Source organism: Pseudomassariella vexata, assembly GCF_002105095.1.
Source record: "Pseudomassariella vexata strain CBS 129021 chromosome Unknown BCR38scaffold_2, whole genome shotgun sequence".
In the NCBI taxonomy this organism is placed as follows: domain Eukaryota; kingdom Fungi; phylum Ascomycota; class Sordariomycetes; order Amphisphaeriales; family Pseudomassariaceae; genus Pseudomassariella; species Pseudomassariella vexata.
The window spans coordinates 2,837,721-2,863,545 of record NW_024467957.1 but is presented as its reverse complement, the minus strand read 5'-3'; the positions used below and the strand labels follow the sequence as shown (position 1 = coordinate 2,863,545).

At 49.6% G+C, this 25,825-nt stretch overlaps 3 protein-coding genes across 3 annotated transcripts; 1 reads left to right on the top strand and 2 right to left on the bottom strand.

Moving 5' to 3' along the window:
• Positions 1-13,121: 13,121 nt before the first annotated feature.
• Positions 13,122-17,482, top strand: BCR38DRAFT_521093 (uncharacterized protein; the record flags this gene model as incomplete). Its single annotated transcript, XM_040865179.1, has 2 exons — positions 13,122-13,137; positions 13,254-17,482. 2 exons carry the CDS (start codon positions 13,122-13,124, stop codon positions 17,480-17,482), a joined length of 4,245 nt encoding a protein of 1,414 aa, XP_040720232.1.
• A 2,235-nt stretch (positions 17,483-19,717) lies between these two features.
• Positions 19,718-21,914, bottom strand: BCR38DRAFT_503590 (ubiquitin 3 binding protein But2 C-terminal domain-containing protein; the record flags this gene model as incomplete). The annotated part of the gene is made up of 3 exons (XM_040864881.1): positions 19,718-20,581; positions 21,353-21,547; positions 21,677-21,914. 3 exons carry the CDS (start codon positions 21,912-21,914, stop codon positions 19,977-19,979), a joined length of 1,038 nt encoding a protein of 345 aa, XP_040720231.1. The 3' UTR covers positions 19,718-19,976.
• A 730-nt stretch (positions 21,915-22,644) lies between these two features.
• Positions 22,645-25,748, bottom strand: BCR38DRAFT_421663 (putative nucleolar GTPase). Its single transcript, XM_040859451.1, has 11 exons — positions 25,370-25,748; positions 24,850-25,296; positions 24,666-24,756; positions 24,476-24,559; positions 23,928-24,153; positions 23,848-23,874; positions 23,768-23,796; positions 23,667-23,714; positions 23,342-23,539; positions 23,268-23,286; positions 22,645-23,157 (listed from the first exon to the last, which is right to left on the bottom strand). Exons 1-11 carry the CDS (start codon positions 25,603-25,605, stop codon positions 22,796-22,798), a joined length of 1,767 nt encoding a protein of 588 aa, XP_040720230.1. The 5' UTR covers positions 25,606-25,748; the 3' UTR covers positions 22,645-22,795.
• Positions 25,749-25,825: the final 77 nt, after the last annotated feature.

Sequence of the window (25,825 nt, the reverse complement as noted above, 5' to 3'; positions counted from 1 at the left end):
GAGTACTTGTAGAGGTACCGAGGGTTAACACCTACGGCGTATTTAATATTATTATATTGCCGTGGCTCAAAATCATTTGCAGGACGCGGTTTGGGGTGGTCCAGGGAGGTAACAAATTCGCTTCGCGAAAACCCAACATGTCCCCTTCACGCTTAGTGACCCTCACAACAGCCAAAAACATAATATTTCAGACTACACAGTGAGTCCTGTCTTGAAAGATGATTAGGACAGACAATAATAAGCTCTTAGCTGGAACGAAGGTGTTGGACCAAATTGACCATCAAAAGACGAGGGACCCACTCGTTCTAGAATGAGGTATTTTTGGTAGTTATAAGGTCTGACAGAAGGCACACCGTTACTTCATCAGACCTAGATGTCAGGGGATCAGTTGGTCAGCCCAACACTGTGAACCAGAGTCAAGAGAAACATCCATTACGACAGTGGTGGATCCGATCCATAAGATAAAAGAAAGAAATTTTGTGAAAAATAGCGAAATATTTCGAAACTCCACGAACTCTGACCAGTCCCCTACACGATATGCACAAGAAAAACTCTTGGAAGTTCTTTCGGGCCTCCATGAGTCGCATAAGTGAGCACAACTAACAGGATACCCGCGATGTGGAGGCAATTTAAAGGGTAACTATCGTTGATCCAATTTCCCAGCGCCGGCCAAAGTGGGTTTATCAGCCTGCCAGGTGTTGGACCTTCAAGGCTACTACATCAAGACTGCCAGTCTTGGAAGGACATATGACCACCACCCATCGAACCACACAGGCCCTGCCTGTGGGACAGGCATCGTTCATTCCCGTCTATACAAGCCCCTTATGGCCGCCGTCCACTTCGTTCAGGACTCTCCAGAGATCACGTCACTTTCAATGCAAGACCATTTGCCCACAACCCAACAGTTATGAGCCCCGAATAACCGCACCGGCTCTATATTGACCTTCTTCTACGGATTCAGAAATTCTGACGTCGCTGCCGTCCATCCACTGCTACCGCAGTCAGATATTTGGAACTATCGACAACTATGGCCTCTCAAAACCCCGATGCCACCGTCACGCATGAAGCGGTGTTCCTGAAGTCCAAGAAGGACTCGAATCTGTGGATACCAGTGGCCGAAGTCACTACTGGCCGCCAGCTATGGGAAATTATCGACCCACCCAACCCTATGGACATGCCAAAGAAACCAACTTATCCACATCCAAGTACCTTCAATAAGGACGCTACAGACGTTTCGGACCTGATGGACCTCGAGTACACCAAATGGAAGCAGTGTCATTTCCGATATAACGGGGAACTTGCCGAATTCAAAGCCCTTGAAGAGAAAGCCGACAAAGTCACCGCCTCGTTATGCGAGACTATCAGCCCTGAGCGGTACCCCATCTTCCGTACGAAGAAAACGTTAACAGACAAGATGGCTATGGAAGCCGCCTACTTGAGGGCCTGTAGGTTAGCCCAGAAGCAGAATGCAGCCAAATGGGCTGATGCCTGGTGGACGGCCTACATCAACGCCTTCGAAGCGGGCTGTGAAATAGTCCAAGGCCAGCACCCTCAGTACAGCTTCATCAAAGGACTAAAAACAGTCGCCCCAGAATTCAACCCTACATGGGAATATCAACTTACCAATAGAGAGGACATGCCTACGGTAGACACTATCTATGAGGTCTTCCAAAAACACTTGAACCTCAACAAAGATGATACTAGCAGCGTATCCAGGGCTGCCTTTGATGCCACTCTTAGGGGCGAAGGGGCACCGCCGCTAGAGGGACAGAATCCTCAACAGCAACAGAGAAGGAGTATAGATTTGACTTACCAGAAGCCTAAATGCCTTTGCGGCCGGAAGCACTTGTGGCAGGAGTGCCACTACCTTATCCCAATCAAGCCAGTCAACTGGACCACTAGGAAGAGTGTCCAGAAGACTGTGGAATCCAACTACGCCAAGTTGCTACCGAATCTCAAGGCCAAAGTCGATGCTATTCGCAACGGCACCTTCGGTCAAGATAGACCCAATGACCAGAGGCCAGCATTGGCTGGCACCTCGGCAGTCTACAACTCAGCCGCTCTCAACTCCACGTTGACCGCAGGCTATATCTCAGCGGATACGAGCTACTCGTTGAAGAATTCGGTCATTTACGACACTGGAGCTAACGTCCATGTAGTCAATAGTGACGCAAACCTCAAGAATCGGCGGCCGGCTAGAAAGTCTGACGTACTACTGGTCGGTGGGAGGAAGTTGGATATCGCGCTCTGGGGAGATGCCAGAATTCGAATCCATGGCCCAGACGGCCACAGAGACTTCATCCTCTATAACGCCGCGTACGTACCATCTATACACTCAAATCTGGCCTCAGCCAATTTGTTTAAGAAGGTAGGTGTGTACTACGACATGGAGGGGTCCCGACTTTACTATGGGCCCCAGAAGGAAACGTTGGCCTATCTCTCAGAGCACGAGGGAAAGCCAGTACTCAACTTCAGACCCACCCCTACAGGATTCGACCAATCTGGCTAACTCTACGGCCAATAAGGCCAAAAGCATGCCCCAATAAGTGGACAGCTTGGCAATAACCCCACAGGCCGTAGCCAGCTTCGTGAAAGCAACCCACTCCATCATAAGCGTCCCGTCCGATCAATCTGACGACTCAGACGACGCGATACAAAAATCTGCTGAAGATCCAGAAATACAGCGATCGAGCCCGGGGGGCCCGGCTGCAGGTGGACCCTATTCCTCCAGAATTCCCCGCACTCTTCCTACACCACCACCCATCGAACCACACAAGTCCTGCCTGTGGGACAGGCATCGTTCATTCCTGTCTATATAAGGCCCTTAGGTCCGCCGTCCACTTCGTTCAGGACTCTCCAGAGATCATGCCACTTTTAATACAAGACCATTTGCCCACAATCCAACACCAGACTTGGAAGATGGTCATATTCTCAACACTACACTTCAAGTCATCAACATTGGTGGCAAGTACCGTTACCTTCGCGAGAAACCCGACATTGTGAAGGACTTTAAAAAGTCGCCAGCCGTCATAATCATTGGTTCGGCTACGAGTTTGGGCACTTCCCAACGGCTTGTATTTCTACTTCCGACAACCAGAAATGACAGCATTTTCCACCATGCATACGCCACGTTCCTCTCTTATAAGGTGGACCTAGTGAAGACGGACCTTCAAGTCGCCAAGGTAGACGCCATGGACACAAGATAATCTCGAGGGAACTAACAGGTCAGCAGTTTACTATAAATGCCTAAGCGGGCTCGTTTATGAAACCTCCTCGATGCTGGTGGGTGTTGGACCAAATTGACCGTCAAAAGACGAGGGACCGACTCGTTGTAGAATGAGGTATTTTTGGTAGTTATAAGGTCTGAAACACCCCCTCAGCTTGGAGAGATATCGTCAAGTCGTAGTAGCATCTGGCTTATGTCGTTGGTTGGCCTCGTTGGCCGTCGTACATCTTTTCATCTACGGTGTCTGCAGGGTCTTGAACATCTTTTTTATTGTCCGCCCCTCTACCTTGAGTATGAATTCTGTAATAAAACTCTTATTTTTTGACGCGGTTTGGCTACGTCTCGAACCATTGCCGATGATCTTATGCGGAATTGAAGGACTGATAATACCTGAGAAAATCTTGCAGTCTTAAGACGCAAACCCGGGCTCATAACTATTGGATTGTGGGTAAATCGTCTTGTATTGAAAGTGTCATGATCTCTAGTTGTGTCTCAATGAATCCTATCAGGCTGATCAGAGCGTTCATAGCCTCTTTTTTACGACGGAAGGTGTATGCGAATTTCACTCCGAAGAGCGTACATGTCCCGATCAGGGCTCTAGTACGCTGGTCATAGGCAGGGAGGTACTCGAAGAGGTCCACTGCTATGTGCTCGAATGGGCCATGTCTCTTGGATCGTGGCCTTCGAGAGACGACCCTCCTTCCTTTGGCTAGGGCACAATCCTTACACTGGATTGAATGTGGTGCGGTAATCTTGGCCCCAGTAGTCGCCGATACCGCTTTCTCGAGGGCTCTAGCGTTTAGGTGGCCAAGGTGACGATGCCAGGTGGTGGCATCGCCTGCGAGTTCCTTGTGGACTTTCCGGGAGTCATTACCGTGTAGATTATCGTCTTTGCGGCCTCTTTGGCGCACTTCTTCGTCGATCGTGGTCGAGTGTCCTCGTATAGGAAGGGGGTGGAGTATTCCAGGGGTATAGGATCCACCTACAGCCGGGCCCCTCCGGCTCGATCGCTGTGGTTCTGGATCTTCGTCTTCGGATGTGAAGATTTCCTCGTCGGATTCGTCCGTATCAGCGGGTTCTTGTACCACGTTGTCTGAGTCGTCAGATTGGTCTGAGATGCTCGTGATGGAGTGGGTTACTTTCACGAGGCTGGCTACGGCCTGTGGGGTTACTGCTGAACCGTCCACTTGTTGGCGCGTGCTCTTGGCTTTATTGGCCGTAGAATTGGCCGTAGATCTGGCCGTAGATTTGGCCACACTGGCCGAAACCTGTATAGGTCGGAAATCGAGTACTGGCTGTCCCTCGTGCTCTGAGAGGTAGGCCAACGTTTCTTTCTGGGGCCCATAGTACAGTCTGGAGCCCTCCATGTCGTAGTACACACCTGCTTTCTTGAATAGACTGGCTGAGGCCAGATTGGAGTGCATAGATGGTACGTACGCGGCGTTGTAGAGTATGAAGTCTCTGTGGCCATCTGGGCCAAGGATTCGAATTCTGGCATCTCCCCAGAGCGCGATATCCAACTTCGTCCCCCCGGCTAGTAGTACGTCAGATTCTGTAGCCGGCCGCCGATTTGTGGGATTTGCGTTATTATTGACTACATGGACGTTAGCTCCAGTGTCGTAAATGACCGAATTCTTCAACGGATAGATCGTATCGGCCGAGATACAGCCGGCGGTCAACGTATTGTTGAGGGCGGCTGAGTTGTAGACCGTCGAGGCGCCAGCTAACGCTAGCCTCTGGTGGTTAGGTCTATCTTGACCGTAGGTGCCGTCGCGAATAGCATCCACTATGGCCTTGAGATTCTGTGGCAACTTGGCGTAGTTGGAATCCACAATCTTCTGGACGCTTTTCCTAGCGGTCCAGTTAGCCGGTTTTATTGAGATAAGATAGTAGCACTTCTGCCACGAGTGCTTCTTTCCGCAGAGGCATTTGGGCGTCGAATCCACACTTCCTCTCTGTTGGAGTCCCTCTGACAGCGGTGCCGCTTCGCTCCTAAGAGTAGCATCAAAGGTAGCCATGGATACGCTGCTGGTATCATCTCTGTTGAGGTCCAAGTGTTGTTGGAAGGCTTCGTAAATGGTGTCTACCGTAGGTACGTCCTCGTCTTTGGTAATCAGCTGATACTCCCACATAGAGTTGAACTCTGGTGCAGCTGGTTTTATTCCTCTAACGAAGCTGTATTGAGGATGCTGGCCTTGGATTATCTCGCAGCCTGCCTCGGAGGCGTTGATGTAGGCTGTTTACTAGGCATTAGCCTATTTGGCTGTATTTTGTTTCTGGGCTGGCCTACAGGCCCTCAAGTAAGCGTCTTCCATGTCCATCTTGTGGGCTTGAGATCCTGGCTTGAAGTAGCCTTGGATGGCCTTCATCTTGTCAGTCAGCGTCTTCCTGGTGCGGAAGATAGAGTACCGCTCAGGGCTGATGGTGTTGAACAACCAGGCGGTGAATTTATCGGCTTTCTCTTCAAGGGCTTTTAATTCAGTGTCAGGGTACGGCTAGGCCGAAGGCAATAGTACAGAGTGATGGGGAGTAACGGGCGTCCCTCCTACGTAGCACCGGGTGGTCACTGGCGGTCTCAGGTAGGGGTGCCCACGGTGATGCATTGATCTCTGCTCCTTCCCTATCCTACTTCGAGATGGTCCTTATATAGATAGCTAGGCCGCCGCTTGGACCCGGCATAACAGCAGGGTCGGCGATGCCAAGGATCTTGACTCTCGTCATCCCAAAGCTTCACATAGATTGTAATCATGACTCGGGAGTCTTTTGTCCGAAACACCCCTCCGGCGCCCCACCGGTGTCTTGCGTTCAGTGTCCTGACACCCACTGGTGCCTATGGCATTCTGTTCTCTGACATTCAGCTATTTCCTCGTTATATCTGGATAGGCACTGCTTCCACAGAGTGCGCTCGAGGTCTGTGAGGTCAGAGAGAACTATAGCGTCCTTGTTGACAGTATTCGGATGTGGATAGATTGGCTTCTCTGGCATGTCCGTAGGGTTGGATGGGTTGATTATTTCCCAGAGCTGGCGGCCAGCCTTGACTTCGGCTATTGGAATCCATAGATGCCAGTCCTTCTTGGACTTCAGAAACACCGCTTCGCGCGTAACGGTGGTTTCAGGGGTTTGAAAGGCCATAATTGTCGATGGCTTCAAAAGGCTGACTGCTGTAGTACTGGCAGCGGCGTCAGAATTGCTCAATCCGTAGATGATGGTCAAGATAGAGCCGGTGCGGTTATTCCGGGCTCATAAATGTTGGACCAAATTGACCGTCAAAAGACGAGGGACCCACTCGTTGTAGAATGAGGTATTTTTGGTAGTTATAAGGTCTGACAGCTGGAGAGCCTTGAACCCGGAGCATGTGTTAGGTATAAAATACCTATTTTGAAGTTCCTCCAAGCGATTCCGGCAGTCGAATCATATCGGTTGCTACTGAAAAAGTGCCTGCGGAATACAAGTCTTTGAGATGAGTTGGATTCAGATAGTAGTACCAGTGAGAGGAGGGCCAAGCTTAAGTAAGCTGCTTAAATGATCACATTATTGCTGATATTCAGTATATTATGCTGGGACTCCATGATATTATTGAATATGCATCAGGAGGCTTCGTCTGTCTTGCGTTAGTGGAAATAAACATCAAAATCGCACAGAAAGTGAATTCTGTAGAGTTGTTTATAAGTGGAATTTCCACTGCTATCACTGCTGATTCGTGTAGATGATGAACCTGTTGATAATTATGTGGTTGAGGTGGTATTTATTGTCTTGCATAATGATACTGGTGGTGACTACTCCTCCGATTCTGACTCGGCGACTCCATCTCTGTTGCCATCGATTATGCGTTTGTGGTTGGGAAGATGGTAACTGCAACAGTACCTGATGTGTCTTAGACTTAGGCTGCTTCATTGGTCTAGTCCTTGATGTCCGTTGCAGTTGGCTAGGAAATGGGGTTTTCCATCGGCACTGTGGTGTCATCTGTAGTGGTTGAGGTAGTCTATTGAGTTGGATCGAGGGCTATTTTTGAGAAAATTGTGATTGTACTCTTCATTTCCTTTTGATGGTAAGACCTCTGTCTAAACCTTCTCAATGAAGTTGATAATTGTGCTGGTCTCTTGGCATAGACAAGGTGCTTCAGACTCTCGCGGGCGTCACCCAGCCCAAGTGTTGCTGGGATGGTTGGCCTCACAGGAGATGAATGGCCCTGTCGCTGCTGTGGAACCCCAAAAGCACTAGCAGTATGTGTACTCAATGAATGCGTGCTCGGAAATATTCGTAGTCGTGAAATCGCTCGCTATGCCCCGGTTCGTGTTCTTTGCTGTTTCGTGACTAAGTCGGTTGTCGAGCCAAACCAGATCATGGCTACGTCAACACAAACGTGCTGGTTGGCAACTCCACATAAATCGTTTTCACAGTGATGCTACATAAAGGAAGCTTTCTGTATCTTGTCAATATGTCTTTCAATAAGCAAAACATTCATTGTGCAGATACCTAAAGCATCCCAACACACGCATCCGCTGTACATCCGTGCCTTATAAGTAACGTCCTGTTGGCGAAGCGTCGGAGCCGCAGCTTTTGTCCCAGTAGACACATCCTTGGGTTTGGCAACAGAGTCCAAAGTTTCAGTGGAAGCCGAAGTGGTAACATGTCGCGAAGAGTTTGAGCACAGATAGCTGAGCCGGAGCAGACGACTATTTCCCCGTTACGGTCGTCTTCAGTGTTCTTGAATGTATTGAAAAGACTGCTCCAGGTTGGTATTGGGTAGGATCCATCTGTTTCCTAGTATTTTAATTCTGGTGAACCGTCGTATCCGTCGGCTACGAAATCGATGGTGTTTAGTTTGGATCTCGCAATGGTGAAAGCTGTCGTTTCTTCTCAAAGGGCAAGAAGATTATAGTATTCATTGCCATTTCCAGTGATTCGCTTGAGCCTAAGTGTTCTGCTGTTTTGACCTGGCATGGCTTTGGAGACATGTCACATTGTTTCCTTTGACAGCAGGTTAGCTGTTTGTGGCCTCGACAGGTCAGGGCCGGAACTTCTATTAACCCGTGCTTTCCCTGTTGGATCGGTTGGATTCATTATATCTGAGAAGGTAAGAGTGTGCCATTTCCTTGTAACCTGCGAAAGAACAAAACTGGGTTCAATGCCCAGAACGCCAGTCATAAGTAAACTTTACATTATCCCCCTTTGGTCTGAAAGCCCAAACCACGAATGTCGACTTCAAATGTGATACCCGCATGCATAGCCCGAAATATTGACATCGCCAGCGGTCCTTCCTGCGGTTTACCATTATAGCATTGCTTTTTTGAGCTAACCGCATGTACTCTACATCTGATGGTGCTACCGAATATCAAGTTCAGAGGTTTCTGGCTGGGAACCAACAAATGGACAACAGGTGGCAAGGAAGCGGAAATTTGAAACACTGTGAAAATAAAGGTCTGCAGATCCTGTCTTTATCTTGACATATTTTCGGAATTTGGAAGTCATGGTTCATCTCGACACTTTCGACCATGCCCTTCTGATAAGGGTCGGACTAACCTCACCAACCTCACGAACCCCCCTTGGTTGGTGGGTGAGCATATTTGTAAGCAAAACACTGGTTACGTTAGGTGATTTTGGTGGCTTTATGGTTAGAATTACTGCTAAGAAATGAAGCTATCGCCAACCTCGCCGACGCCGTCTCCTGGGAACATGCTGGCGGAGTTGGCCATGGCCTCCTCTGTAGCGTCGTGCGGTTCATCCAGCCAGTTATGTTCCATGGTCGCATCAGTCATCAGAGCCCCAAGCAGAGTATCCAGCTGGCCTATTAAGCCGGCTCTGTACCAACTTTGTAGTGTCTGGCACATGCCTATGATACCGGCTTCAAGGTTTGGCCGCTGTGAAGTGACCATTCTACCGATAGATGAAAATAACCGCTCACATTCATATCCCTCTGGACATCATGGCCATAGGACTATACACGAGGATACAGACCTACCGCGCTCGGAGAAGGTAAAGCTACGGAAACACTGAAAAATGTGCCCTTGAGCCTCCGGGGGCATAGGAGTCAGCCGAGGCCTGGCGAGATGGCGATAATACTGGTGTCGGCGTTGTAGAAGCGATTAGACTCTCCATATTACAAAGGCAGCGGATTAAACGACAGAGGAATACCAAGATGACAGCGAAATTTAGAGTACCGGCCGTTTTGCAGAGATTTTCAAGCAAACAAGTCTTATAGGGAGTCCTACAGGCCTAGCAGAGACCTCTAACACGTTCAAATTACCCCAAAATAGGGCTTAAAGGGCCACCCAGCACGGTCCAAATAACGATTTGAGCTTTGGCAACCATAACCCAACCAGGTTGCCTAACTAGGGCCTCTGAGGTTAGCGTTAGCAACCAAAGTCTGGAGAATGGTGAGGGTATTGGTGATAATCCACGCCAACCCTTGCTCACCAGGTTAAATTGGTGAGGTGAGTCCGACCCTTGGCCTATCTGCCAGGAATATTTCCGACTTTGACCCTAAATATTGCGAATTGTGTGTCTTCTTAGATTTTCTCAACCACAGTGTGTGGACTGGAAATGCAATCTACGAAATCTACTTTGCTATTTCCATCTCTGGACCGCATCACAGTGACCAGCGGTTCACATGGAAATCATTTATGATAGAGCCAGCAATTTGGTGAATAAATATCCCTTGTACCTTTGCTTCGCGATCACCCCTCGTCAGATTTGCTGCAGTGAGCCCCATGGGTGTCATTATTGATCAACGGATATCTGAACCGGCGAGCTTGTCGATACGTGTCGACGCAATTCGCAGTATTTCTTGAGCTGAACCTTATAATATTGATAGTCAGCACATTCCCTGCCATCTTGAGTGAAGCTCAATTCTTGGAAATGTCTTCATAAATGCATGTTCTTCAACGACCAAAGGTTCTCGCGAGTTTCTCTAGTCCGCCCCGACCAGATCATTCCCTACATCCACTCTAGTATCGAAGCATAATATGTGTCATGCCAGATTGCACCCTTCCCTCCTGAAGGCAAGGTAAATGGGATGCTACAGAGCTGGAAAATGCTGCAGGTTTCATCCTCGAGTGGAAAATAGCGGGCTGCTTTGATTCTATCACGGAACTTGAGTCTTCCTATAGAATACCATTACCAAATCTAGCTACCACTAATGATGCACAAAGCTCATGAATTATTCCCTGCGTGTAAGATTTCTAGGTGGAATATGCGAGCCTCATTCCTTCAACTTTCCTGGCTCAAAGTGATGAATGTTAACCTCTGTCCCATCAAGAGCCCAGTGCTTCCAAACGGACAGAAGACGCTGCCCTCGGCTTCAATACACAGTGGCTGCATTCCTTCCTCCCCTTTGCCTGGGCGAAGGTAAGACTGTTTATCTCCATGTCTTGCGTCGCCAGAGCAGCCTCTCGGAGGCTGAAAATTCCACAGCGGGCAGCTCGTCACCAGATCCCGTGGATGCGGTTCAGTTCTACCGACTGCAATGAAGCGAAAGGTCCTTCTATATCGAAATTACGTGCTATTGGACTCTCTAGCTTGGAATAACTGTCCTCGTCTATGTAAAAAGAATAGATACCGCCTACAAGGAAGTCTCTGAAGTTCAGCATGGCATATGACTGAACGCGGACACTGCGGCAGGTGACAATTAATTACGGGGCTACTCTTCTGACTTGTGCGGGAGCCCTGCTTCTAATGGCTGCAGAAGCTCCCCTCTGCGTTGCGTAGAAAAACACCAATCCGCCAACGCACACTGCCCTTTTCCTTAACCAAATCATCCATTTCCCTAACTGCAGACTCCACAACTGCGCTCACTTAAATCCCAATCGAGTCAAGGTAGGGCTTTGCATGATGCCACTGGTTTTCTAACGGATCGATTCCCTAATCTATTTCTTCCCCCAGACTACGCAAGTGCGCTTGCCTCGACTTCCCAGAGCGCAATCCCATCGAGGTGAGGATCCTGCTGCTACCAAGTTCAAGTATTCTTCGCCTGATTCGTATCAGCTTCCAGTCTTGATATCTGCGCCTGCGTTGTCTTGATAACCGCCAAATCCATCGAGGTAGGAACTTCGATTCTTCTCTTGATCTTCTGCACAATCTACGGAGTAAGTCTTCTCTTCTTCCAGAACTTGCAACTGTGCTCTCTATCCTCTCCAACAAACACCAATCTCCAGTCCCATCAAGTTAAGAATATCCATGCTTCTTCCATTGCTGCGAGCAGAACGACTCACTGACTTCATCTTTCCTCCAGATCTACAGAGACGCGATCGATCGTTGAACAAGTCTACAGTATCATCGAGGTAGGTCCTCCCATGATACTTCTGATCTCTCGTTCATTTCCAGCCTCTTCGTCAATCTATACCGCCTGTGCTTCTGTCCAACACAACGATTTGACTTGTTTCCCCGCCGCACTCGATCTTTTCCACTCTACCTTTGCCCAGAAAAGTCCAAGGCCAAAAAGACACTCTGTCTTGACTCTGCGACACCCATAGTCGTTGCAGCAGCATGCTCAGTCATCGCAGAGGCAAGTTGAGCTGTTGCAACACATTTCCCAGTCATCTACGAAACACGTTCAGTCTCCGGTATACCCATCTTCGTTCTTTCCTAGGCTAGTCGAGCCGCGGATCCGCGTTCATCCTACCGCATCTGGCGGACCCGCGGGCTCAACAGCGAATCACGCGGTCCACACCCTGCACCAGCCGCACCCACCTTAAACCCAGCGCAACACCTATAACCAACCTTTCCTATTCACAAGAAAATATTCTGACAAATTTGCCTCAAACAGTATTCCACCGCAACAAAGCACAAGATTTTAAGCCAAGTCTTGCAAGCTGGAACTGCGAAGAAGCGCAACTCCTCCGGCCAAGTCAGAACAAGCATTATGCTCTTGCTCCGCAGGTTGAGGTAAGCCGACCTTTCAACTATGTTCCTTTCTGCACATTTTGTGCACAATTGTCTACTTGGCATTATTGCCTGCCATTCTTTGTGCTGGCACCGGCCGCTGTCACTCTGATCAAGGCACCATGTCAACTTCACCAGCATCTCCAATGACCATGAGCCCTTTACTCTGTCCATGTTCCCCGATAGGGAACATCAGCTCTTCAGATTATTCACCATATTGCCATAATCGCTGGCAAATTGGTCATGGTCTAAGATGCCTATGGTATCAGGTTCAGAAACTTGCCATCATTCACATTGCCATGGACCTTACACCCAGGCCTTTTATGGCAGACACACCTCCAGCTTACAGAGTACGGTATAACCAATCTGTTCTTCACTGAAGCCATCAATGCACCGGAAGAGCGCGAACCGGGATAACACCATATTCTTGGGCCGCCAATATTCCTTATCTTATCAGAAATGCTGCCGACTGCCTTTGGATACCCCTATATCACCAACTTGCTGTTCCCCACCGAGCTATGTGCAGCCTGCGCCGGCCAAGTTGGGGATAGTCTCCTCAGACCTCTTTGAGCTACAATCACCCGCTGCGACTCATCCCAAGCCGCACTCAATCTGCGGCACTTGCCCATGCCGCACAAGGCCAATTCAAAAACATCTCTTGCGGTGACCCTTCTTGAATCATTCCCATCTTCACCTTTCTTCACCCCAGAAGTCCTCACAACCTCTACTGTACATCACCACTTGTTCCTGGACACTCCCAGCAGTGTAATCATCAGCTACTTTGAAGATGTTCAAGGTCTAATCGTAGGCTCTGGAATATTCCTCATTGCTCAGCTTTTGGGTGTGCACTCCTGGGTTCTGGGATTACGATCACCATTGCCATCACTTTTGCGATTGCCAATTTTTGTCGTGGCTACACCACCACATCCAGCCACCACCAGCATACTGCATTTGAACCTCCTACAGCTGCTCCTTGACTCCAATATTTGTGGTCTGAAGAGTGCTACCTGCCATCATGGACCCTCCCGAGGGTATGTATTGAGGACCAGTCCTTGCTCCGCTTATTCTGTTTTCTTTCAATCATACTTTCACGCGACCTTCACAGGTGCGCATCCATTTGGACAACAAGCTAACATCAGCATGGCAGATAACGCTGCCAAAAGCACCAAAGGTCAAAAGAGACGAAGCTTGACAGTCGCTCTGCAAGACGGCATACGTGCACTGGTTATAGACCAAATCGCGATCAGCAACCTCGTCACACAGCCTTCTAGTGCCGCAAATGATAGCCCTTCAATCGTCACAAGAAAAGTCCATGACCGGAACTCCATGAATCATCCACAAAACCTGGCCAAGGCTGCCATAAAGCAACACCTTAAGACTTTGAGAGACTCTCGCAGCCTCCCTGTTGTCTGGGATTTCTCCGAGTTCACTCCGGATAACGCAGACGAGTGGTTCCCGCAGGTTCTTTACGGCATCCATCTTCCGGACCACCCCCAGCGGACCCCTTCTGAGCCCCGTCGTGTTGAGGTCTTCATTGACCTGTGCTTCAAGAAGGGACGTCTGCCTTGTATTCCTCTGATCAAGCCTGATAACATTTCAGAGTGGCTGCATCTTCTCATTCTGCCCGTTGACAATTTGAAAACGGAGCTGCCCCTTTCAGGTCAACAGAGAGAGGACGCATTGAAGCATTGGGAGGGCTTTGGCGTCACCAACAACAACGTGTACCAGCCACCTCCTGAGTTTATTCAGCAACCTACAAAGACTGCACCTGTCAAGGTACTCAAAGGCTCATCAAAGTCCCTCACTATCTCGGCAGATGGCAAGCCTCTTATTACTCAAGCAGTTCCCGATGCTCAGGAGTACCTAACCAAGGAACAACTGAGTCGAGTCAGTCGTCTTTCTTGTCCTGAATCTAAACGTCCCACCTCGAGTCTTTCCATTCGCACAGACAGCAGCGCTGTGACTGTTATCAAAACCGAGAGTCAAGGACCTGATAACACAGCCTCTAAGCAAGATCAGAAGAAGGATCTTAGAGACTCTAAGGGTAGAAAGCTATCCACGAATACCCTACCGCTGGACAAGCCGACTTTCTCCGCCAAGTCTGATAATAGGAAGCCCACAATTACGAAGTCATCTCTGAAAGATAAAGTTGCCAAGATGGTGACCACACGTGCAAAGAGCAACACTGAGGAGGGTGTTGACACCACTGGTGGTCGTGGACCGCGTCCCAACTACACCGCGCATGAACAATATGACTTTCTTGGTGGAGATGAGATAATTGTTCAGGATGAGTCTCGTGATGACGATGAATTTCAGGTTGGCTCTAACTTGCAAAAGGGCTCTTCCTCCAAGGATAATCAGTCTACTGCTTTGTCATCTGCTGAGAACGAGCTCCTAACATTCGACGACATAATCAAGGGAGATGTCCCGTTGTCCTTGTCTACCCAACCTATGGCAAAGAATGTCTCCAAAAAGGGACCTTTCCAGTCGCTCAAGGCTGCTCGAGCAGAGGCAAAGAAGAACAGCGGGGCTATGGGCCCTGAAGCAGATGCTTCTCCATTCTCTGCGGATCAAGAAATGACAGAGAGTCTCGCTGAAGCTGCCAACACCGCCATATATGCCGCCGGTCAAAACAAGGCAAAGAGACGATCCGGAATACGTAAGGATGAGAGAAAATCCAAGAATGATACTGGAGCATATGCTGCTGAGTCGTCTACAGCTGGCCAGCCTGGGGCAATGAAGTCCAAAGCACCGACAGCTGAACTGTCTGCGCCTGCCCAAGTACAGGCAATTATTCCCTCTGGGGAAGAGGATACCCAGGGAAAGGCAAATGTGTCTTCCGGATTTAACATTCCCCAAACTTATTCACCTGCTAAAGCAAATTTCATTGGCCGTGGAGCAGATACCACAAATGGAAACGGACAGTTGCCTACGCCCTCTGGAGCTTATATCCCACATTTGGCTACCCCAATGCCGTCAGGAGCACGGGATATTTACGCTATAATGCACCATCATCGCCTTGGACCATACTCAGTGGACCCCTTCAATGGTCGCCTCCTGAATCCGGCTGAAGTAGAAGAGATAGAACCTGAGCCTTTGTATGGACATCATCCGCCTTACCCCTTCGACGGTGCTCGACACATCATCAATAACGAAGGTTTGGGTCCTACGAATGGCCTCCAGCTTCCACTTCCCATGTCATCTCCCAGAGGCTCTTTTGCTCAGTACAGCCCTGCTAGCCAACAAGGATTAAGCCGGCCATCGAGTCAAGGAAGCACGTCGGTTCGACCTCAGAAGTTGAGAACCTCGGGACGTCCACATTTTGCCCCTACAGCCCATCCTGAGGACCTCTACAATTCGCGTGGAGATCTAGTTCACGAGACTCTGATGCAAGATGTTGAGTTTGCTGCTCACAGCAACGCGATTCCCGGACACAACAACCAGCCCAGCTACATTCCTACTGGAATTGTGGGATATATCGACCCTAGGGACATCACTGATTTCTCTCAGCTGAATCCCTTGGACCCCAGGCTCCATGGATTCAACAACTCCAGTGCTGGAAATGGATCTGGATCTGGACAGTGTAATGACCCGACCATAACGCAAGGCCCTGCCCATCTCAATGAAACTGGTTCACATTTCGTCGACCATAATTCGAGTCTCATGTCTCGTCACTACAAGATGGAGCAACCCCCTCGGGTAGATCTGGTCCAACAGCAATTCCCTAACATTGCTAGCCAGCCCGATACGACCTCAGCGTCATTGGGAAATTCATCCGAGATTAACCGACATTTCGGAGAACCCTGGAACAAGAACCGCGATACCTTGACGCCGGTTACGGTCAAGTCCAAGCATACTCGCACTTACTCTGGTCTTGTTGCCGATTCTCGTCGTCGTATTGCAACGGGTGAATTACGAAGGCCTACTGATAGCCCTACTCGCACCAGTGCCGGAATTCCAATTGATCGGTCAACTCAAGCCAATATATCCAACCATTATGGTGCAAAGGAGTCCGAGGAATCAATACTGGTCTTCGATAACCATGTTGAGAAGCTTATCCCCGTTGGCCAACTCGCCCACTATGGCGCTTTGAACTACCCCAGCCATGGCGTTTCCCAGACCAACCTCAACAACCCCCCCGTTGGACCGTTCGCCCAAGGATACCCGGGTAGTCAACAAGGCCTCGGATATAACCCCGGCTTCCTAGCTCCAATGCAATCTGAGCGAGGCTTCCAGACTCAAGATGGCCATCAGACAATCTACTCGCGTCCTGAATCCGAATGTTCGCAGCCCCCTCCTATCTATGGCGGTCCAGTCCTCAGCAACGCCCCCGGTAGAGAAGGATGGCACGTAGGAGGGGTCACATTGGACGCCTCGACGCATCCCGATGCAGTTATCCGGTTCGCCCAGATTCCGAACCCCCCTCGCCCGGGCACCCGCGGCTTCACCCTAGACGACGTCGCCGGCGGTCCCATGACTCGCTTTCATCGTCCCCTTCCCATCGGAAGCAACAGCAGCAACCTACCTCATCCCCAGCCTATGCCCTCCCCAACCTTATCAGAATCATCATCAGGCTCCGCCATTTCCCTGGGGAAACACATTGGCGTCCCGGACCTACCCGAGGTCCTTGAACCCCAACAACGCCTCCAGCCCTCGCGCTGGCAGCGCCCCGACGATTTCGTCTCCAAGCCCATCCACGACACCAACGGCGAGCCCATTAACTTAGCCGCTAAGCACAAGGATATATGGGCCATGTGCACGGGCAAGACTAACTCGCCCATCAAAGGCCTGCTGGGCGTGTCGCGCGAGCAGACTGTCCCGATGCGTAGCCTTTGGCAGATCTTCGCGGCCTGGAAGTGCGCCGAGGAGCATGGCGTGCGTGAGTTGTGGATGGTTGATCGTCAAAGCATCTTTGAGTTTGATATGGAGAGAGGGGAGGAGTGTGTTAGGAAAGTGGCTGGTTGGGAGGTATTGCCTGTTGATCAGAAGAAGATGAAGAACACAGATGTAAAGAAGGGCAAGGGCAAGGGCAAAGCGAATGCCTCTTCTGCCAGCGATGTCAACGGTAACGATGAAGGCGAAGATGAAGTTCGCTACGGATGGCTTACTCCTAAGGGGATGAAGTACGACATCGCCGGAAAGAAGATGATCGACATGGTTGAGGTACTAGATAAGGAGTGGGAGGTCATGATTCGAGACAAGAAGAATGGTAAGCCCTCCAAGAACAGAGCTGCGGCTGTCTCGGGCTCCGTTGAGGGGTCTGCGTCTGCTCCGGATGCTCCGGCTGAGGGTTCTGCGACCGGCGCTCGAGTTCGCTCGGAGAAGGGAAAGGAGAAGGAGGTGTCTGGTGAGGGTGATGAGATGATCTGCGATTAGATGACTCTCCTATACGACCATCTACTCGCTTTCCACGAGAACACCTTCAACGTTGCACTTCGACACCCTCTTTACCTGACGCTAGGATGACGATTCTTCGGCATCACGTTCCGAAGTTATTTTCTTCAGGAATTTTCATTGCCAAATTTCTGGTACATTCTCGTCTCTACACTATCAGATGAGAACATCTTCAGCTTTCACCAATACCCCCATTGCGCACCATCAACGAACTTCACCCCAAAACACCGCACCAGAAAATTCTGAAAATTCAGCAAATCCCCAACCAATTTCCCTTTGCACCCAAGGACCTATCTGTCATCTGTCGTCTGCATTGACCATGTCGTCCGTCCGCCCGTCTAACCATCTCTTATTATCATCTGATCTCCCCATTCCCTGCGCGCTCGAGAATCATGTTGAAGTGCCGAAGGATCACGGGAAGTCAAATGAGCCCAATTCAGGATGGAAAGAAATTTATAATGGAACCACAACATCATGGCACTACCTCGTGGCTTTGGTTTGTTTTTCTGCGCCTAGTTCTTATACGACAACCAGAAAACCAAACCAAGGGCCGTATTTGGCAGACAGACAGGGACAGGGGGTTCCTTTCATCTTTGCTCTGTAGTGTAGGAATGTCTTGTATACCAGATGCCCACAAAAGGGTTCATCTTGGTTGGCTTACATAAGAACTAAGTGGCAGAGCTCATAGTGCCCAATATGAACAAAATACCAAAAAAGGTCTGGCCTTTAAGTTTGGTAATGTGATGTGATTCATGGTGTTGATTGATTAATTGTGATATGAAGAAGATTCGTAATTCGGCGATTGTCGTGATCTGCGTGCACTGAATTACCTCGGATGGAATTTTGAGAGGCAGACGAGGAAGGTATGATAGCTTGCTGGTCGAAGAGAGATTCCCCGAGTTGAAATCATTGACAAGATGCAATGGAAGGTTCATTAGCCTCGGTTCTTGAAGAGAGCACCACATGCTTTACTTAAAAACGCCAATATGGCTTCACAATTTGAGGTGTTTGTCACGTTCGCAACTTCCATTCGGATATCTGACTTGCCAAATGTCCATTTCTTGAATCCTTCTATTCAGCTAGTTCAGAGATGCTTCAATATTATTAAAAACACCTGGTGTGTTCCTGCCTGTCGTTGATGTCGGCGGCAACAAGTCAAAGGCTCGGGTGTGGCCACATGAACCTTGAGCCGTGACCACTTGAGTCGATGTCGGAAACTGTACCACGGGCCACAGTCACAGCTTTAAAGGTTGCCATCGAGTGGGATCAAGAACTAAATAGCAATACTTGATGTGAGGGTGGGGCGAAGGGAACTCGTTATGCACACCCGCAGAGATCCGCAGGGCGGGGTGTTCTCGAGGAGTTGCCAACAGCGGAAGTTTCTTTCCACCATACATTTGAGCGGTGGTTGGTATGTCCTGCCATCAAGCAAGTACACGCCCTTCTAGGGGTGGGCTACGGTATGATCTCAGAAAGGTGCCAATTTCTGAGAGTATAATTGAGAAGAAAGTAACGGTGTCTGATTATCTGATTATCTTTGATGGATTCAGTTGGAGACTGGAGGGGTTTATATGTCGTTGTTTTTACTCATTTCCACCGAAGAAAGTCTGAAAATGAGCTTACGAGGGTTGGTCCAATTCCTGCCCTTTACAAACGCTCGGTTGATATATATGGCCCGTATCGAAAGTAGTTGCAAGATGCCCTCACTAGATATACGGTAAGAAAGGCTGGTATAATCCCATAAAGCGTATTTGAACACTGCTTATCGAAGAGCTAGTTTTCGTTTGCCCCCTCTTCTAAGGTATACTTGCTCTCTCCTCTTATTCCAATAAAGACACAGTATCTCCGTTTTCTCATAGGAAGAGTCATTTTCAAGTCCGCGGCGTATTCGACAAGAAGTTGAATCGTTTTCCTAATCTTTTCTTGATGTTTTGAGAAAGCCGCCGCCGCAACAAAGGTATTTTGCACTCTTTTTAGGGTGAAGAAATTCGATCTCTTCATAGATCTCATTATAGGCATTCTTCAGACTCGTCGCTGGTTTACCCAAGCGATTCGTAACGGCACTTTGAGTCCTGAGTTTCAAAAGCTGTTTCACTTGAATATCTGCCCACAGGAACCTGTCATGACTTGCTAATGCATGCCACTAGGGGGTAGGGTACTATAATGCAGTAGATGCTGTTTGGACACTGCACATTGGCATTTGGTATCGCTATCTATCGAACGTACTCAAGTATGCATCATTCTTCCGTCAAAAAGTCGCATTACTTACGAGTGTACGACATCCCTAAGTAATCCTACTATATGCCTTGAATTCCGCGTCCAAAAATCACCGGATAAGAGTGTGCTCCGATTGAGCAGAAAATCACCAAAATGGTCTCCACCTAAGACCAAGTCATGCCCCCTCCTCTCTTTCGCAAAGTTATCAACACTCATCCTCTTCTGTTCAGCCTCTCGAAGCATCCCATCCCCTAACCCCTCAGCACTTCCTTATAAATAACCCAATCGGACTCGGATTCCAATCCTGAAAATATACCAGACAAGTCTCCACTCCATCCCCATACCCCTTCGCAACCATCATCACATACACCACCTCCCTCCCTGCCAACTCCTTACACTCAAAACTCTCAATAACATAAGTATTCCCGGGTCTCAACTCAAACACCCCCAACTCCCGTTCCCCCCTCCCCATCTCCACCGCTTTATCATATGTAGTATCCAACCCGACCCCCACGTCCTCACCCAACCTAGCAAAACTTACCAGTCCATCCCCCGTGAAGAAATACGACGATGTCTGTAGCTGGTCTTTGGTTGGAAACGCAAAGATGGTCTTGCAGCTTTGATCCGTGGCGGCCGAGGAAAGGGGTATATCGAAGTTGAAGATTGTGGATGCGTTTTCCGAGACTTGGCCGAAGAGTGATGAGCCGTAGGGTTTCGTTGGGTGGGCTTTGTCGATGGGGATTATGAGGTGAGGGGATTCGAAGGGGCCATCGAGGTCGGGTGGACAGGAGACTGGGGCTGGTGGGAGGACGGGGGCTGGATGAACGGTGGGTTGGGGTTGTGGTTGAGGGCTCAAGCTGCCGCCTGCGCCTGCGGAGGAGCTGGTGTTTGGACTAGACCGAGAGGAAGAGCTGCAATTGGGATTTGAGCCGGAGGTTGAGCTTGATGAAGGATTTGACCCTGAAGCAGGAGTAGAGTTTCCGACAGCACCGTTTGGAGAGGAACCAGGACCCTTGAAGTTGGAGCTCGCTGCTGGATTTGAGTCAGAGTGGGAAGTTGAAAGGGACAGGCTGATCGTGGAGGGCGTCATAATTGGACTCCCGCTGTTTCCGCCATTACCAGGTCCAGAGCTAGAAGGACTAGCACTTGATGGCCCAGCTCCTCCAGATTGGCCTAGATTACCAGATGGACCACCCTCTGAGATACCTGAGGGTCCATTCCTGTTTCCACCACTGCTGGGACCAGAGCAAACCCCGTTCGGCATAGTCGTAACTGTCTGCGGTCCTGCTGAGGTAGAGTGGCCATTGCTATTTCTAGAAGGTTTTCCACTTCCAGCACCAGCACCAGTCGTAGACGGATTGCCATTCCCAGGTGTAGACTCGGGTCCATCCTCACCACCATCTTCTCCGCCAGGTGTCGTAACAGTCAGCGTGAAAGTCACCACCGAAGGTCCATTACCATTTCCACCTCCACGGGTCGTCATCGTTGGATTTCCTCCAGCACCCGAAGGACTGTTCCCACTCCCATCACCTCCACCACGATTGGTTGCCGTAACAGACTGCGGTCTAGTGTTACCACCACCTTCTCCTACCCTCCTAGACGACGTAGTATCCGAACAAGTAGCCAAATCCATACACCCACTGGTCACCAAACTGATGGGTTGACAATTACCACCACTCGACGACAAGTATATGTTGACCTGATCGTCATCGCCGGTTTGGCATTGATAGAAGGTCGACTGACTAAGGTAGCTCAAGGTGCCGTCACAGCCAATCTCGAAGCGGTGGTCGGGTTGTTGATTGATGTCGCATTGGAGGACGGATGTAGGGGCTGGTGGGGTGTGAACTTAGGGTTGATAAAGGTGATGTTGATTTTTGGGAGGAAGTATGAAACTTGGGGGAGTATGGAACTTGGACAGAATAAAGCGGGAAACAGGGGGAACGGTAAAGAACAACTTACGAGTCCACCAACACCCCCTCCCCTGCTGATCCAAAAACGCATCACCGAACCAAGTGAAGACGGACGGTTTGATCCCCTTACCAGCTCTCGCCTGCCCGTTGCTTAATTGGCCAACGGAGATTTCACCCGAGCTTGACGAAGTTGACAAATGAAAGCCACACGCTGCATTGGATCGAATGGAAATCGCATTACCCTGGCTAAAGGATGTAAAGAGGATTCCCCATACCAGGAGCGCCATGAATGCCAGCATCTCGAAGTGAATGGCTGGAGTGGTGGGTATTTGAGAGTTCGAGACAGCCGTGAGGAATACGGGCCAAGTTTTAAGTCAGATTAGGGCGGATCAAGACAGTGTTAGCATTGATAAGCCAAGCTGCCGAGATGACGAGAATGATGGATTTTCGGGAACGAGCTTTGGGGACTCAGACTGGTGGTAAAATGGCAGGCAATGCAGAAGGACGAGTACGAGAAGCGACAGGAATTGTTGTAGGGGCTCCAAAACAAGGCGGGCCAAAATAGTGTTGGCCAGGGTAGGTCGAATATCAATCACCCCAGATGACTTTTGAAGTACGTCGGCATGGTGTCTGAAGCAGGAAATTGGGAAGTAGAAGATATTTGATGTTCGCAGCATCCGAGTCACGGAAGGTGCAAGGCAGGTTTGAGACAACTGCCGCAAAATCGATTCGGTGGCTGCGGATATGATCACAGATTTTTGAGAAGGCGCTTTGATAAGGTGGGCTGGCAGGTGTAACGCACTTTCTGCCTGTGATTGCATTCGTTCAGGTCACCCAGAGGCTATTGCTACCAATACAACGATGAGCTTACCATCTGGGTCCATGAGCCGGGCGGTTATTGCCCGTAGCTACGTATGCTTTTCCCACAATGACCAGTACAGTCATGGCGGCGGTCCATTGCGGTTGGCTATCAAGCCTCCTCAAAAGAACGATGTCAACCCTCCCCCCTCCCCCCCACCCCAAACCACAGGCGGCGCGACATCAAACGAGGGTATTCCCTCGACTCGACGCTGGGAGGTCGCATGCCATGTTCGTAGGCTGCCCTGGGATTGGGTGAGTGCAGGCATAGACTGATCTACGATGGGTTTATCCCACACCCAACGTCCATTCAGTCATCGTCTCCATCATCCGACTCATCTTCCTCATCGCTCGACACATCCAGGGGTATCATATCTTCCTCGCCACCTGCATCAGCCTTCATTACTGCCTTCTTAGCCTTCTCAATAGCTTCATCATCGCTATCACTGTCGCTGTCGAAGCCATCGAACTCCTCGTCACCGCATGCATCTCCGGCCGTAGAAGCTACCATGGATGTATCGGGAACACTCTCCGCATCGTCTCGCTTTCGCTTCATGGGCATCTCGCCAAGCCTACCCTCGCGGCCTTCGATAGCTGTGCTTTCCTCACCCTCAACAGTAGGAGCGGGAGTAAACCATGGAATCTTGCCTCGCATAAAGTCCGTCAGAACCACTGGACAAGTTAGTATATTGCCTTAAGAAGCCATGGGACCGACTTCGAGCTTGAATCTGTTTTGGCAGAAAGCTGGTGGCCAGATCGGAAAGCATAATAGCATGACTTACTCTTTGCAACACCATCAACCTGTTCGAATAATCATCAGCTGGAGAACACGAAACTGAATGACATCAAAACTTACATCAGGCTCGCCTCCCTTCAACAAGCGGCCACCTTTGCGCGCAAGCATCTCCAAGAAAATCATGTGATCACCATTCCACCCCTTGAGCTGGTAGGTCCGCTCCATGTGGTGTGTTTTGACCTTGGCAAGCACAGCCGGCATATATTGCTCAGGGTTATCGACCATTTCGACGCGACAGACACCTCTCAGCAAAATATCCTAGAGAAGTATCAGCGGTGGTTCCATGCTCCGCTGCCAATTTTAAGGAAGGTATTGCGTGACATGGGCATGCCACTCGTTGTCAAACGATGCAGATGTGCAAAAGAGAGACAATCAGGAAACTTACAGTAGGCGAGTCATTCGCATTTGGCGGAACCACTCCAGGGCAATCGATCTGCAATGCTGTTAGGGAAAGGAATATGTCCAGTAGATTATGCATGCACAAACCAGGTAAATGCGCTTCATGAGCGTGATATCTACACATGTTAGCATTTTCAGTTCCAACGAAGTGAGTCAGAGTCACTAACATTGCCACACTTTGGTCTCCCCAGGAACTAGAATGGGTTAGAGAAGGTTTCCTTTCGGGAAGATGACGCAATCAACATACTGGGAGCTATTGTGCACACTTTCTTGGCTTTTAGGCAGTTGATTATGCTCGATTTTCCGGTATTTGGGTAACCGATAAAGCCGACAGAAATCTGCTTCCTGTCACTGTGTAGGCTAGAGAATTGGCGGAGAAGTTGAATCAATGACCCCTTTCCAAAGGAGTTCGTGATGGACGCATGCATGGCCAGCGTTGGGACCTCTTTGGAAAGATGGCGTACCCATGCAGCCTTTGCATCGTTAGCGGCGCCCTCAATACGAAGATCAAAAAAAATGTAAACAGAAAGCATGTATGTAGCACTACTAAGAAAACCACCACGAGCCACCCAGAAGGTAGAGGTAGACTTCAACTCATCGTGAAACAACCTTACTCATGACCAAACCCCAAGACGGGGTCTAGTCAGCTACTGGCCCGAGGGCACAGGAACTCGAGCAAGAAATTCGTTCTCCCAACGGCTTAACAGATCTTTTCCATGGCGAGTGCATGAGATGCGGAAGGATCCTGACTTCAAAGCGTTGGGGTAATGGAGAAAAAGAAAGGGAGAAACTCACTGCGACGCTGGTCGGGACTAAGTCACACTTGTTCAGCACGAAGATCAAATGTTTATGTGGCGCCTCTTCCTTCAAATATTTCTCCTGTAGAAATCATATTCAGTATGAGCTACTTCAACGTATGTGTTGCACTGGGCCAGCAGAGCGTCTGGGAAAATGTGAGGGCGATGCGATTGGAGGATCAACTTACGACACTACGACACCTTGTCCCAAGGGGATCTCTAGCGTCCAAGACGTGTATTACGACATCGCTTGAGTCCAAGACTTTGTAAAGCTCGTTCCTGTGGGCAAGTCAGTGATTGTGCTTTTCGAAGCAGTGTGGCAAGTGCCCATCGGTTGCTTGGGAGTAGAAGGAGAAAGCTTCAAGGACTGACCATATCCGTTTGCTCTGGCCCTTGTTGAAAATGGGCTCTATGGCAATTGAAAGCGCATCCTCTTTCTGTCCCTCCATATCTCCAGGTGCTTCAGCACCAGCACCAGAGTTGCCACTCAGCAGGTGGGCTTGCTCAAGGCGATCCTTGTAGGTATCCATGCTCTTTTCGGTGTCCTCGGCCAAGTCGGCGAAGCTGCTCACATCGAGCTTCACTCGTTTGCGTTGACTCCTGGGCCCAAAGACTGTATCGAAGGGTGTGCTTTCCACAGTCATCTTTGCCTTATGTTGCTTAAGACCGTTGGTATCTGAGCCATCTCGGATCAAAGTCATGGGGAGCTTGTTTTGCTTGAGCAGGACTTGGTATGGGTCCTTCGCCTTCTCGGCCATGGCATCTCGGAAGGCAGTCAACGAGTCCTGGGATATTACTCGCGTATTTGTGAACCACTTTCTGCAAATAGTGTTAATACGAGGCTTCATGCAGACAATTGGACACGAGTCCTGGGCATGGAATCGGCACTTGCCTGTTTGGTTCAACACGTGCGACAGGAGCATCCCTTGATTGGTATGCGGCTGCTTGTGTTATCCTTCCATCGGCATTGCGCTGTGCTTTGTTGCCAGCCGAATCTCGCATCTTCAAAGTTTTTGCCTTCTTTCCGGTCCGGTAAAAGTTCTCTCCCTTGACCTTGAGGTTATCCATGCCAGAGCCAGACTTGCCCTCGCGAGCAAGTCTCGACTTCTCCTTCTTGGCGGTACCCATGATGGAGAGTTGGACTGAGTTCAATCGATGGTATCATACAATGTGCTGTAGATAATTGCTCCTGAACCGTGGCAAAATCTGAGAAGAAAGGAGAAAAGAGGTTGTGTTGTAACTGCAATCGATGGCTGGCGGGGAGCTATCTGAAATTTCTTGAGAGCGGAATTGAAAAAGCCCACCTGCAAGATCAAGATAATTTGGCGGTGTGACTGGGCAGAAACGA